The sequence below is a fragment of the Crocodylus porosus genome, unplaced genomic scaffold (genome assembly GCF_001723895.1).
Source record: "Crocodylus porosus isolate Cpor-Errol unplaced genomic scaffold, CroPor_comp1, whole genome shotgun sequence".
NCBI classification, from domain to species: Eukaryota; Metazoa; Chordata; order Crocodylia; family Crocodylidae; genus Crocodylus; species Crocodylus porosus.
The window spans coordinates 3,221,199-3,236,010 of NW_017728931.1; the positions used below are offsets into that span (position 1 = coordinate 3,221,199).

A 14,812-nucleotide genomic window follows, 5' to 3' on the forward strand; every position below is an offset into this window, starting at 1 on the left:
CCTTAATTTAGGGCAGTGAGTTGCAGAATTGAATGCCTGTGTGCTGCAGAACGAAAAGCACCCTGCTCGCACCAAAGCAGTACATGATTTTTTTCCCCAGTTCAAATTCTGATTTAAGCCCTTCAAAATCATTTGCAACTAATACCTTACATATTCCTGCCAGTGCAAAAGATAGGCATTAGCTACCTTTTTGGTCAGTGAATCATCTGAATCAGATGGCATTCTTGTGGACACATGAAAAATGACTTCCACAGTAGAGGTAGCATAATATGGTGCTGTTTGTCCTGTGCTGCCATTACGTTGCAGACCGCCCATAAATCCACAGTGCGTTGAAAGATCAACCTTATTGATGCAAGAGAAAAAGAAAACAAGTAAGAAAAAGCCCTGTTCTTATTTAGTTCTATTAGAAGTGATTAGAGCACTGATCATCAAAAGTGAATGTGCTCTTGTTTTGTTTTGTTTTGTTTAAGTGTTAAGGATTTAATTTTGTAGAACCCTCTCTACAAGGGTTGCAGCCAACTTGTATGCAAGAGAGCTGCCTTCCCTATTCAAGACGCCTTCCCTTGGTACATGCCTTGTCTACAAAAAACAATCTGCCACACTTTTCCAACTCTGCAATTTGTAATCACTAAAACTAGTGACTAGGCAGTTATCATGGCTATAGTGATTTTCCTACCTATAAACATAATTTGCCTGTGAATACAGGGGACTGGACTTAAAGGGGTCCAGTAGGCCTCTTCCAATCCTATGTCCCTAATATACTTTCTTTAATTTTTATGGGAAGTCCAGACAACTGGTATTATATCTGCTGGCAAATGAAGAAAGAAAATCAAAATAATTCTGTAATATTATTTTAAGGGGTAATTTTGGCTAAGCAAATGTGCTTAGCACATTCTCAAAAACAAATAGATGACAAAAAGCAGGATCTCTGTCCTTCCCAGGCACGCTATCTGCCCTTGTAGCTCAGTCATTGTACCTCTACAACCTGGATGGAGTCCATTGGTTCAGAACTACTCTCTCAATCATGTAGTCTAGGAGCAATTCATCAAAGATTACTGGTAATCTTCAAATGATTCAGGGCATTCTGCCACCATAACCCACCCACTGCAGTAACATGAAACCTCCCAGGTTCCAGGGGGCTTGAGACCTCAGCTTTCACTAGTAGGGAAAGAGGAAAGACATAGTCAACCTGTGGCGACAACAGAGGAAGGAAAGCACCAATCTTAAAAGCATCATCCTCATCCAAAAGTTGGATCTGCCTGAGGTTTAGCCAGTTGCTTTGCAATCCCTTTCTTGATATTATGTGACTTGTACAGAGTGTGGATAGATTTCTCTCTGTCCACAAAGAAAACTGACATGCTTGTTGGTGTTTTCTAGTTTTTTGTGTCATGAGTTACTTATGTAGGTGAGCAGGGTCATCTCTTTCTATCTTCACTACTCTGCATTTTAGATAACAGCTGAAATGAAGGAGTGAAAAACAAACTGCCTGTGGCCTGAGTTTCGGAAGTGCTGAACATGCAGGAACTCCTCTGACACCCACTGAATTGGTGGGCCCTCAGTGCCCTTGAAGATCAGTTCCTTCACTGTCACACATGTGGGAGCATTCTGATCAAAACTGATGGTCTTCTGGCATTTGTGACCAGTATGAGAGGTACATTCCAGAAGGTACAGATGGCCCAAAGTAAATAATACCCTCTCATGGGACTAGGAACAACTTCAGGCCTGGTGGAGGTATCAGGTGACACAAGATGCAAACAATTTTTACATAGTCAGATCCAAAGAGTTTTTGTGGAAGTGAACCTAAAACAGCCCTATCTGTTCACCAAAGTTATTTACTGAATGCCAATCTCTGTAGGTTCTAAGCAAACATCCTGCACATCTGAGCTAGACAAATGCAAAAGCAGAGATTGGACCCCTGAGAGATTTTTGATCCAAGGTATATTAAAACATAACTTTCCCTAGTGAGTATGGAGTTGGACCCACGCAGCCAGTTCTTAGATTTGAAAGTAACTTAGCTGTATCTACTGGTAAGCATCAGCCACTATTTGTTGAATGTCTGGTCCCAGAATTTGGTCCAGATGAACTGGTGTTCCAGCTGAAGATGTGATAGAAGCTCTTTTCTCCAAAAAACTATGTCACAGTTACACAGATGAAAGCATATAATTTGAGGGGAAGAGGGGGGCAATGTTTACATCAAACACTAGGGTTTCATGTTATAATTAACTGCACAAGACAAAAATACAACGGAACAAGTAGGCTGGTCACATAGAATATATAAGTTTACATCCTTGAGATCCAGGACGTAGAAAAACTCTTCCAGGTTTGTTGCAGGAACATTGACTTCTCTCATGCCATGAGAAAAGAGAGCCACAAATTTAAAATGCAACAAGATTTTGGACAGCCAAGAGTGATTACTAAATGGGGAGGCCAGCTATTATCCCAACTGTCAGCAGGTGTTCATCCCGATTCATATATTCAGCAAAAAGTTTATGGACACGAGTGAGATAAAATGAATCAAAATTTAAATGGTGTAACCATAACTAGTGAAAAATCTTTTTCAGGACTCTGGGATCTTGCATGGGGGGGATCCACATCTGTGAAGATTTTTGCAGTCTTTCCTGAAAAAATATGAAGTACTTCTGTGTGCTTATGGCTCTTCAGGCAATGGGGATTTTGCTGTGGAATCTCATATCACGTAACCTAAGACTCTACTTCTGGCCTAGGAAGAATGAGGGAACCTAAATAAGGGACCATAAACTTTCCACAAATGGCAAGTTGTTTTTCCACAATTGTTCTGTGGAGGAAAAAAAAGGCAGAACAAGATAACAATTGGGCACATTTTCCAGTGGAACGGTTTCCCATAGCTAGGTCACATACAAAATGTCACAGAAGTAGTTAAACAGCTAAAAGAAGCATGGATTCAAACAGGGCTCTAGGTAAAAGTGAACAGGTTTTGTTGAGCTCACAGTAAAACTGTTCCAACTTTCTTTTTCTGTCTGACATAGTAGGAGCCTAGAATGTCCCCTGACTAGCCTGGCATCCAGGAAGTAAAAGAAAACTTATTTTATTCTGGAACCTGACAAATCTAAAATGCACTGGTCATTCTGCATTTCATCTAATAAGCTAAAACAGTAACAACCAGTTTCCTTTTTTTAGGCTAATAAAAAGTTGTACTTCTGTTGTTCAATACAGCACGCTGAAATTCTAGATGGTGAAAAACATTTCACATCCAAACATGCTACAAAAAGGTACATGAAAATAATCTTGACACTGGCTGCTTTAGCTTCCTCAGAAAATAAAATGTTTCAAAATTATATTAGTTGGAAAATAGTTATTATACGAAATGTCTGTTCAGGAAACTATTTCTTTTTAAACCAGGAGTGCTCAATCCCAGCCTGCAGGGCAGATCTGGCCTCCAGAGCCATGTCATCCAGCCCGAGGCTCTGGAAATTACCGAGGCTCTGGAAATTTGGTAGCAGGTGAATGGTAGCAGCATGTGGGGTTGGGAAAATGCACGGCCAAATCTGGGCTTCCATAATTGGGCCAACGTGTGTGGCTGGAACCGGGCATGTGGGCTTAGACTGGTGTGTTGGACTGTACCCAAGAACCAACCCCACACAGGGATGGAAGGTTGAGTCATGGTTTTAAACAGTAACATAAAATATAACTTTATTTCTCCTTACGAAATTAAAAAAAAAAATGCACTCAGTGTACATTTGCATAGCTTATAAAACACTGCTGAAACTCCATCCAACATAATCATTTTAAAGCTTGCCTCAATTTGTTACTATTACCTCCCAGCCCAATCCAGCAACAAAATCTTCATATGCTTGGCTTCCTCTTGCATTAGACAGTATTGAACATTTGTCCTCTTGCCCTTCTGCAATGTAAAACACTGCAATCTTGTGAGTTTCACGACTACAATTAGAAGTAATAAGAAATCAAAGTTAATTCAATTTTATTTCAAATTAAGAGAAGTTGTACTTTGAAAAGTGACTTCATAAAAATGATACTATTTTACTCAAGGTACACAGATATATATTGTCATATAACTCCAATTCAGAGGCAGAAATGTATTTTTATCTCTTTCTAGTACTGATTATACCCTAGAGCCAACATGATTCTGAGAATGAACTGGATTCTATTATTTTTGTGCATCAGCAAAATAATTGATTACCAAGTTCCAATTACAGGGTTAATCACTTACATCTGTGCAAACTCACTGAAGACAATAGAGTTGCACAGGTGTTAATGAGGGCACAATTTGGCCTGCAGAATCTTAATTACTGATAATGATGTACAAGAAGGAAAAAAATATTTACTGACTTTTATATCTCAGGTTTAGTTTGCAGGACTGGCAGTTAAACAAATGCTTATATGAGGGTAAACTGAGCATAATTGGGATGAAGATTACTGAGGCACAGTACAAATCTTACAATGTCTCTTAATCTCACTTATCAAAGAAAAATCACACATTAAGGAATGGCAAAGAACACCATAACATTCAGAACTCTATTCTGCCACTATCTTTTCCTAGTGAGGTGGGTTTACATTTGGCTCCTTTCAGACCTGATGTCATGTGGATCATCTCAAAGGAAATTCTTTTTATGGAAAATGTTGATTAAACATTATACATTTAAAATACCTCCTGGTTCCTTTTACCATGATGGAATACTGTTTATTTCCCATTCCCAATCCCAATCCAGGTAAAGAAAAAAAGATAAGAAAAGAAACCTTTTCATATTTAGCTCAGGGAGAGGGCCTCATCTACATGGACTGTAGAAGGTACAGGGGAAGCAATCACAGACTGATTGATATAATATCTATGAATGTTCTCTCACCCAAATATAAACAAACACCATATATACGAAGAGGAACAAATATCTGCATTGCTAACACATACAATTTGTATGAATGTCTGTTTTGGGGGATTTACTACAAAAATATGGTTTTAGCATTAACCGTGATTAGTACATTTTACCTACCATTGCCGGGAGTCTAGATTTTTCAGCTCTCTCAGTAATTTAGAATTTTTCTTGAGTAGATGAAAGCTTTTTCTACAAAAGTAGTAAAAGATTTTAAAGGAAAATGCTTCTTAGAACATATGAAACAGTTTTTATTATTCAAACAGCTAAGCAAAAGATGAAAGAACCAGTATGATTTAAAATGCATTTATGAACAAACTGCACTAGTCAAATCTTATTAGAATCTGATGAGCAACTCAAATTATATGGTAAAAACTGAAACAACACTCTCTTTTCAACTACTAATCAATCACACAATTCTCTCACTCTTTCCAATGTTCAGAAAAAATATTAATTTTGAAGTCATCCTGAAATTAACTGTATTTGGGCCCTTTCAAACCAAGGAACCCTTTTCATGGAGAATGTCATGCCAGCAGCTCCAGCTTGTGTATCTTTGGAAATCACTATAGTAGTTGCATGGCAGGGGAAGACACAAGAGAGTCTTGCTTTTTTTCAGTTAAATAGCAGCAGTGCCACCACCACTAAACTACAGCCATAAATTCTTACCTTCTATCCCAAGAGTTCATTCCTAAGTCATTTAACAATAACCTGCAGAAATAAAATGGTGCTTGTGGTTCAGCAGGACTTGGTTCTTCTTGATAAGCTACTTTCATATCAAGATTAGAATCACATTTATATATATATTCTTTTTCTTGGGCACTCTGCCTTATTAGGGCTTCTATGATCTCATTCTCTTGGTCACAGTTCATACCAGATGGTGGAGGTGATGGCTCATTCAGTTTTCGCTGAGGATGTAAAAGGCATTCAGGACTAGTGCTACCAATCTTTTCCAGCAATGTGTCAAGAGCATCTTCTCCTTCTTCTACTTGAGCAACATCTGTTGGGGACTTGAATTGCTTCTCACAACTGCTTGAAATCACAAGTGAATTCATTCCATTTTGCCGTGGTAGACAGCCTTCCAAAGGTCCATATAGTATCCTGCCATCCCAAGAATACTTCCCTGAGATATCTCTAACTATTACTCTTACATCGGAGGGAGCTCCTGCTGGCTCAGTCTCCAGTCTCCTTTCTGCAGGAATTTGGAGGTAAGATATAAGAGTGCTGTCATTAAATACAAATAATTGCAAGTTTGGACTTCGGAAGACTTCTGAAGACAGTTCAGAAGATTCCACATACAAGTTCTCATGATTCTCACTTATAAGGCTATGCAGAATGGCAGGACCTCCACTAAGGGGATAGTGACCTAAGTGGTTTACTAGATGTGTCATAACCATCCGTGCAGTTAGAGGTATTAATTCCAAGCTTCTTCTTTTTTTTTCTGAAAGCAATCAATGAAAAAATACTAATGAGAAACAGTAGCAAATTGTAATCAAAATGTTTACCAGCAGATTTAAATCAATAAAAAGACACACTGGAGGCTGTTAGCCTATCTTGATTTTTCGCTTTTTCCCCTTTGAAATCATCCCTTTTTTTGGTTATAGAAACTTTTAACAAACAATATACATGGTCTTACATTTATTTCAGAAATAAACTTTATATTTCAAATGTCATTTTCTTCTATTTTACAATTCCAGTCATTTGCCTCATACTGTAGTTTCCTGCATATACACTGATTTCAAAGATACTAAAGAGTGAGAAAACTTAGCAACAAGGATCTTGGTAAAGAGATGCACTTAAAAGAATCTAAAAGATTTTATCTTCCATTCTTTAATAAATCATATTTTCTTTTGAGTGAATTAGTCTTTCTTGCAATCACAAAGTCTCTTGGGACACTGACATGTTAGGATTCTGACTGATGAAAAACATCACTGGCAAATACAGTTTTGTAGGTCATTGAGGTTCTGAAAGAAACTTGAAAAATATTAGACTATTGTAATCACAATGAGATGTGAATTTGAACAGAAGATTTCTTGCTCCTGCTGACACAAGTAATCAGAAAAAAAATCTCCGCAGGAAAATTTAGGGGGAATGGCAAAATAAATTAAATGCATTCAACTTTTTGAATAACAATAAAGAAGACCAAGTAATAACTCTACCACCTCTAAATTGGAAGTTACGGCTGAAGAAGGGAAGAAGGAGCTGGGGTGTGTGCTTCAACTTTCTTTAGACACCTGATTTAAAAGAACATCTGAACAATTCTCATAACTGAACTTCAAAACCTATCATCCATACACATACCTTGTTTCTTATTCCTGAAACTCAATTTTATTACAAGTCCTTGGTTATACAGCATGTAAAAAGCATCCTCATTGTAACTGGCACTATCTAGTCTGGCGCATTTATGGACAACAATAAGGTCCATTTAATGATGCTGAAGGTTCAAACTGGAAGCTCTCAGAATCTATCCATTATTTATTTTGGAGAAATTGTATTATAGTGAAATTAGTGAAAACACAAATGAACATGTTCAATTTGTGATTTAAGTTCCTGATCTTACTGCCATATCAAATAAATTTGAACCAGGATTTCAGTGACCATTTAAAAATATTACTACCTTCGCACAAGGTAGAAATGTTACTTATCAGCAGCAGACTCTTCAAAAGTGTCATCTCGGCATGCTTCCTCTTCTGGCATGTGTTCTCTTTTTGTGGCTCAGTTTATGAAGCTTTTAGGAAAACAGTACCCTTTGGCATATATTGTTTTTCATAGTACTGTATGATCAAAGCTGAGATTTTAAGAGGTCATTAAGTCCACAACTACCTCAGTTTCCTCTGCCAACTCATAGCTGCTAAATGAGTAAAAATTAGGGTAAAAAGAGAATGTGGGTATATGTAACCAATGTACAAAGTGAGGAAAACATTCTTGAGTAAGTTACCAGAACATACATCTCATTTTAGAAACAGATCCTTATCATTCTCACTTGTGACAAGCAAGCAGTGCAAAACAGGAAGATGAGCCAAAGAATTCATATTCAAAAAGGTTTGCTTAATTGTCTTCACATAGGAAGCCCTAGGTCTAGACAACAAAATAATAAACAACTGATCTGGGCAGAAGCTCCAGACATTTACAGTGGAAAGTGTGGCAGAATGCCATCTCTGTCTCTTCCCAAACTCTACTATCAGGCAGATGATGAATCTGACAATTTGGTTACCATGGTCACTGCAGAGGGCAGACACCTCTGGTCCCATCAGCTTCAGGTAGCCCCGAGTTGTAACCTGAGCTCGATACATTCCCGAGGGAGGGGGAAACATGGTCCTTCTGCCTACGTGACTGGCCTCACACACCTGGGTGGGGGCTTAAACTCCCTGTTGTTCTAAGCAATATCATGACTGGGAGGGGGCTAGAGACCCTGCCAGTCTACCCAGCAACCAGTGATGCATTTCAAATTGGTTGGCTGGCAGCAAATAGCTGCTGGCCTTCATTGGATCAGGTAAATGAGGTCATAAGGTCTATATAAGTTAAGGACTGCCCAGGAGGAGGGGCAGTAGCCATGATGAGAACTCTCAGAGAAGCTGGACCATCTGAAACTCGCTCTCTCTTGAAACTCATGTTCGGTGAACTGCTTGCTTCCAGAGGGACTCTCCACTTGCCTCTGGATGATACTTGCAAGTAAACTACTTGAAATCTAACTAGATATAAACCTTGAAGTAACTCAGATGAGTGATCAAAGGCTACCATGCCACTGTTTGCTCTAAGGTATTTCTCTGATATTGCTCTACCCTGTACCCTATTCCAAACCTACTCCTTGCAACCAATACAATTCTCCTCTGTATCTACCATGGGAGACTTATTGGGAGAGGGTCTAGATTATAATTTGGGGTCCCCTTGGTTTGGCTGATTATGGGAGACCACCATTTGTGCTTCAGACTGAGGCAAGCACCCCAAGTTCTTGCAGTGGGTCAAATACCCCTCAAGGACTACCAGGCCTCTGTTTCCCGGGGGGCACAGGGCCAAAGTCAGTCCAGACTCTGGGTGGTGGCGGTGTTACCCCTAGGCTTGCAGGTGTGCTCCAGGAAGGGGGTTGGCCGGATGTGAGGTGCCCTCAGGGAGGCACTTGGAGACAGGAAGGTGGTCGGGTGCAGTGAGGCAGGTGGTTCAATGCAGGAGCATGCCCTACTGGGCCACCACAGAAACAACATGGAAGAAGGGCATGAAATGCTGCTTTAGCTCTAGCAGAGCAAACCTCGAAATCTTCAAATACTCATGTCCCAGCTAAAAAACATGCACTGCTAAATCCATTCTAACAAACTGGATTTGCACTGATTCCCCAAAGGCTGCAGAAAATCAGGAGACTTCTTAAACGCCTTAGTTCTACCCAAATAAAGTCAAAACTCTTTAAGGTTAAGGTGCCCTATTTATCCTTTAGTTTTAGAAAGAAAACTTGGAGATTAGTGGCTTAATTTAGCTGAAATTAATTTCAGTAAACACTCTGGATGGGAGCAAAAGGCAACTTTGTTTTTGTGGTACACAGTGAAAGCAGAGTCAGACAATATACAACAACTTCTTCCAGATATAGTTGTGATTTAAAATACTGTTCATTTTTAAAATAAAGAATGCCTCAAGCCTCTTCTTCTATACTGTTTTGTTACTTAAAATCTATTTTTGCTCTGAGCATATCCTTATGAGAAGGGTTTCTCAAAAGAAATGGTGCAGAAGCCTTAGAAGTTGACATGAATTAGAAGTTGGAACCACATCACTGAATGTGGTTCCAAGCCAGGTGGGGGAGTGCCTGAGATGTGACCGATGCCTCCTAGTAGCATCCCTCAAGAAGCAAGCAAGAGAGATACAGGAGGAGGCAGCATGTCTCTGAAGCATCCTCCACCATAAGGACTTAATTGATTCATTGCTGAAGGAGGCCGCTAAGACTGTGGAGGAAGGACTGCCAGAGGCAGTCCCAGAAAGGTGGAATAGGACTCCCAGAAAGGTGGAAGCTTGTGACCTCTGGCAGCAAGTAGAATCTCCACCTTTGCCTGGAGAACAGATATGGAGCCCTAGCAACAGAGGAGGAGGAACATGTTCCATTAGTACAAGTGCTGGAGAGGCCAGCAAAGGGCTGTATTCTTGACCTGCTCACAAACAGGGAAGAATGTAGCAGGTGGGGAATGTAGCAATGGATAGTAGCTTGGGCAGCAGCTAGCACAAGACGATTTAATTCACGATCCTGAGGAAAAAAAGGAAGGAAAGCAGAAGAGTAAGGATCCTGGACTTCAGAAAAGCAGACTTCAACTCACTCAGGGAACTGATGGCCAGGATCCCTTGGGAGGCCAGTCTGAGGGAGAAAGGAGTCCATGAGAACTGGTTGTATTTTAAAGAAACCTTACCCAGAGTACAGGAATGAATCATCCTGATATGCTAGGAGACTAGCAAGTAGGACAGAAGACCAGTTTAGCAGGAAACTCTTCAGTTAGCTAAAACACAAAAAGGAATCCTATAAGAAGTGGAAACGTGGACAAACAACTAGGGAGAAATATAGGAGTACTGCTCAGGCATACAGGGATGAAATCAGGAAGCTCAAAATGCAACAGGAGCTGTAGCTAGTAAGGGACATGAAGGGTAACAAGGGGTTCTACAAGATTGCCAGCAGCAAGAGGAAGATCAGGGAAAGTGTGGGTCCCTTACTAAATGGGGGAAGCAACCTAGTGGCAGATGGTGTGGAATTAAGTACTCAATACCTTTTTCACCTCAGTCTTCACAGGCAAGATCAGCTCCCACAATACTACACCTGACAGCACAGTCTGGGGAGGAGGTGAGCAGCCAACAGTGGTGAAAGAACAGGTTAAGGACTATTTAGAAAAGCTGGATGTGTGCAAGTCCGTGGGGCTGGACACAATGCACAAGGGTGCTGAGGAAGTTGCCTGATGTGATTGCAGAGCTGCTGGCCATTATTTTTGAAAACTCGTGGTGGTTGGGAGAGGTCCTGGGTGACTGGGAAAGGGCATATATAGTGCCCATCTTTAAGAAGGGGAAGAAGGATCCAGGGAAATACAGACTGGTCAGCCTCACTTCAGTCCCTGGAAAAATCATGGAGCAGGTCCTCAGGGAATTAATTTCTAAGCACCTGGAGGAAAAGAAGGTGATTAGGAATATTTAGCAAAGATTCACCCACGGCAAGTCATGCCTGACCAACCTGACTGACTTCTGATGAGATGACTGGCTCCAAGGATGCAGGATGAGCAGTGGATGCGATATACCTTGACTTTAGCAAGGCTTTTGAAACAGTCTTCAACAATATTCTTCAAACAAGGTAAGGAAGTATGGGTTGGATGAACAGACTGTAAAGTAGATGGAAAGCTGGCTGGATTGTTGAGCTCAGAGGGTAGTAATCAATGACTTGATGTCTAGCTGGCACCTGGTATCAAGTGGAGTGCCCCAGAGGTTGGTCCTGGAGCTGATTTTGTTCAATATCTTCATCAACAACCTGGATGATGGGATGGGGTGCACCGTCAGCAAGTTTGTAGATGACATCAAGCCTGGGGGGAATAGTAGATATGCTGGAGGACAGGGCTAGGATTTAGAGAGACCTTGACAACTTGGAGAACTGGACCAAAATAAATCTTATGAAGTTCACTAAGGATAAGTGCAAAGTTATACACTTAGGACAGAAGAATCCCATGCAATAGTACAGGTTGGGGACCGACAGGCTAAGCAGAAGCTCTGCAGAAAAGGACCTGGGGTTACAGTAGACAGTAAACTGAATATGAGCCAACAGTGTACCTTTATTGCAAAGAAGACTAACAGCATATTGGGCTGCGTTAGTAGGAGTGTTGCCAGCAGACTGAAGGAAAGTGATTCTTTCCCTTTATTTGGCATTGATGAAACTGCAACTGGAGTACTGTGTCCAGTTTTAGGCCCCCCACTACAGAAAGGATCTGGACAAATTGAAGAGAGTCCAGCAGAGGGCAACAAAAATAGCTAGGGGGCTGGGGCACATGACTTATGAGAGGCTGAGGGAACTAGGCTTATTTAGTCTGCAGAAGAGAAGCCGGGAGGGGGGGAAGGGGGCGCAGATGACAGAACAAGGAGCAATGGTCACAAGTTGAGGCAAAGGAAGTTTAAGTTTGATATTAGGAAAATGTTTCTCACTGGGGGGTAGTAAAGCACTGGAACAGGTTACACAGACAGGATATGGCATCTCTATCTCTGAAGGTTTAAAGACCTGGCTAGACAAACTCTTGGCTGGGATGATCTAATTGGTCATGATCTGCTTTGAGCAGGGAGTAGGACTAGATGACCTCCTGATGTCCCTTCCAATCCTGATTTTTTATAATTCTATGAATGCACTTTCCCCCACCTTCAGATATATAGTTATGTCATGCTATGTTTCAAACAAATTTCAGAAGGACAGGCAATGCAAACCCCCTATATCTGAAGTTGAACAGGAGGTTAGAATGATTATGCAGTGCAAGTAACAAATACGTATTTAAACATCCCATTTTCTTGGTTGCTGAGATAGGTGAGGCTTCTGAAAAGAGTGGAAGTGGCAGGATTAAAGATATTTCTTCTAGAACTGAAGACAACAAACAGGGTATCCTTCTTAGACAAGGCTAGGTCATCCCCAAAGATCTTTCCTATACCGTGTGAGATCTGTTGTTAGACAAGCCCTTGCTAGCAAATGGGAAAATGTTCTTGGTTAGTCACAACATACTGGTATATGATGAATAACTTAATTTGGGAATGTTGCCTGTGTATGTTACCTACTTTACCCGATATATCACATGAAGCAGAGAGTCCCTGATTAAAAGCCATGTAACCATTAATAACAGTATTTTTAGCTGTCTTCTTCCTCAGGGGCATAATCAAAGTAAAGGGAACACCTCAGTCCCAGAGTTGGAACAGATATTGGCCAAGACAGGTTGGTAATTGGTGATATGGAATCCCAGAGTTCCCGAACAGTATGCCCTTCTAATCAGAGAAGCCAGTCTCGCTATCATCTGTGGTGGAGCAGAGTAGCCTACACCTTTTTCAAAAGTGGCTCTGCCTGCAGGAAGAACAGGTTCTTACTCTAACAAAACTATGGTTCTTCACAATATTGCCAGTGTGAAGCCAGCTGTAGATGCAAATGTACCTCATGGAGGCAAGATCAACTCTGTCTGAATATCTGTCTGCTTGGACTACACATTTTAAAAAGTTACATAGAACTCTTAAAGAGTTCTGGTTAAGTTATCATTCTTTCTTTCAGTATGTCTTATGTGTTGATCCAGGTATCGACTTAGGATAGCAGGAGTGGGGACTTTCAGCTGCATGCTTGAACAAGGACGGGAGTACTGCTTTCCTCAGGCAAACAGCTGATCATGTCTAAGGCAAAGCATCTGATAAACAAAAAGGGGCTACTCTACATTTCTGCCTTATAAATATCTGATACCTGAACATCCCTGAAGCAGGACAATGATGATGCTTGCACTGTGCTAAGTAAGCCTCGATGTTCTATGGGCTAGGTCCACCAAGCAGCTGGTAACTCAGTGAAATACTGCTGTCCTGGTAGAAAATATAAGCATAAAGGTGTTTATTCAATTTATCCTGGAGAGAAACATGGCCCTTCTGGAGCTCCCCTGTGAAAGAAACTCTTGCAAGAATAAACGCACCCCTTCCAGTCCAATCTGGTAGGGGAGTGGAGCAGCAGGGCAAAGTCCCCCACCCATTCCCCAGATCAGTGTAGGAGGGGACTGGAGCTGCCAAAGCTCTCCACTCTGGGGAAAGCATGGAGAGCAGGGCAGAGGGGGCAGCTGCATGCCTATACTGCTCCCTCTCTTAAGACTTCTAGCTTTCCATTATTAGAAATGAACTTGTTTGAATGCTTGTTCAAGGTCACGGTTTTGATAGTCTCCATGAGGCCATGGCTTGATGATGTTTTAAAGAGTTTCATAGACAATTTATTTGGTTTACATGAAATTCTGAGCCCAATTTAGGAATGAATTTTTGGGTGTAGTATTATAGTGCTACCTCATGGATTACTATAGCAGATAGTAATACTACTATAGCATTACCTTTCTGTAATGTCACATGAGGCCATAAGCGTCTATAACTTGCTCACTCTCCCGGCTAATGTGATAGCCTTTAAGAAGACACTCTTCAGAATGAGGCACTGAATGTAGGGAGCAAGTTCTATGTTGGCGATCCAGGACAATGGTAGAAAAGCATATGTAGGAGAACTTGGACTACTGAATAAAACAGCCAGTGGCAACATAAATCTCATGGTTTTAATTCTTTAGGACTTTTGAAGAGAGGAGCTTTTGAGACTACTGAACTTTACTAAATATCTTTCCTCCTCAACGGCACAAAGTAGCTGCCTTCCCTCCAACACAATGGTTTAGACATATTCCACTCATTTGCAAGACATAACAGAAGTGGGTTGTGAGGTATTTCCTCTCCCTCCACCCTCCAGAGGTGAGCTCTAACACCTCTTTTAGTAGATAGCTTTAACATCTATTCCATGATTTGCATCTTTAAAAAAGTTGAACAGATAATTGCTTTTAAACATTCTTTGTGGCTCTATGAAGTTTTGTTACATAATATTGAATATTACAGCATATAATTTATTGTCCAGATCAGATTAAAATCTAGAAGAAGAATGCCAGTTATGGATGAGCTGTGCTTTACCTCCTTTTCAGAGCCTTTGAGTACATCTGGCTACCTACCTGGGTAGAAACACATAAAGCTATCACTCTCACTGGATCTCTGGGCTATAGCTCCTGTTTGCTGACCGACTCAACTCTGTTTGGCACCATAAACCCTTTTCCATCAAAAGCCTGTGACAGAATAAATTTGCAATCACAGAGAAACAGCTTCTTCAAAACAAAGCATTATTTATTCTTTTATTTCAAGATAGAGAATATTCAAAGCCAAATGTTTAAGCAATACAAGTCTTTAGAAATATTTCCCCATACTTA

General features: G+C 40.7%; 1 protein-coding gene across 3 annotated transcripts in view; it reads right to left on the reverse strand.

Moving 5' to 3' along the window:
* RALGAPA2 (Ral GTPase activating protein catalytic alpha subunit 2) overlaps nucleotides 1-14,812 on the reverse strand; it is a 357,121-nt gene that overhangs the window by 120,097 nt on the left and 222,212 nt on the right. For all 3 annotated transcript variants that reach the window (XM_019544076.1, XM_019544075.1, XM_019544074.1), the window contains 4 exons: nucleotides 5,532-6,303; nucleotides 4,986-5,057; nucleotides 3,795-3,918; nucleotides 187-342 (listed from right to left, as the gene is read on the reverse strand). In XM_019544076.1, coding sequence (XP_019399621.1) covers nucleotides 187-342; nucleotides 3,795-3,918; nucleotides 4,986-5,057; nucleotides 5,532-6,303 — 1,124 coding nt within the window. The remainder of the gene's footprint in view (nucleotides 1-186; nucleotides 343-3,794; nucleotides 3,919-4,985; nucleotides 5,058-5,531; nucleotides 6,304-14,812) is intronic.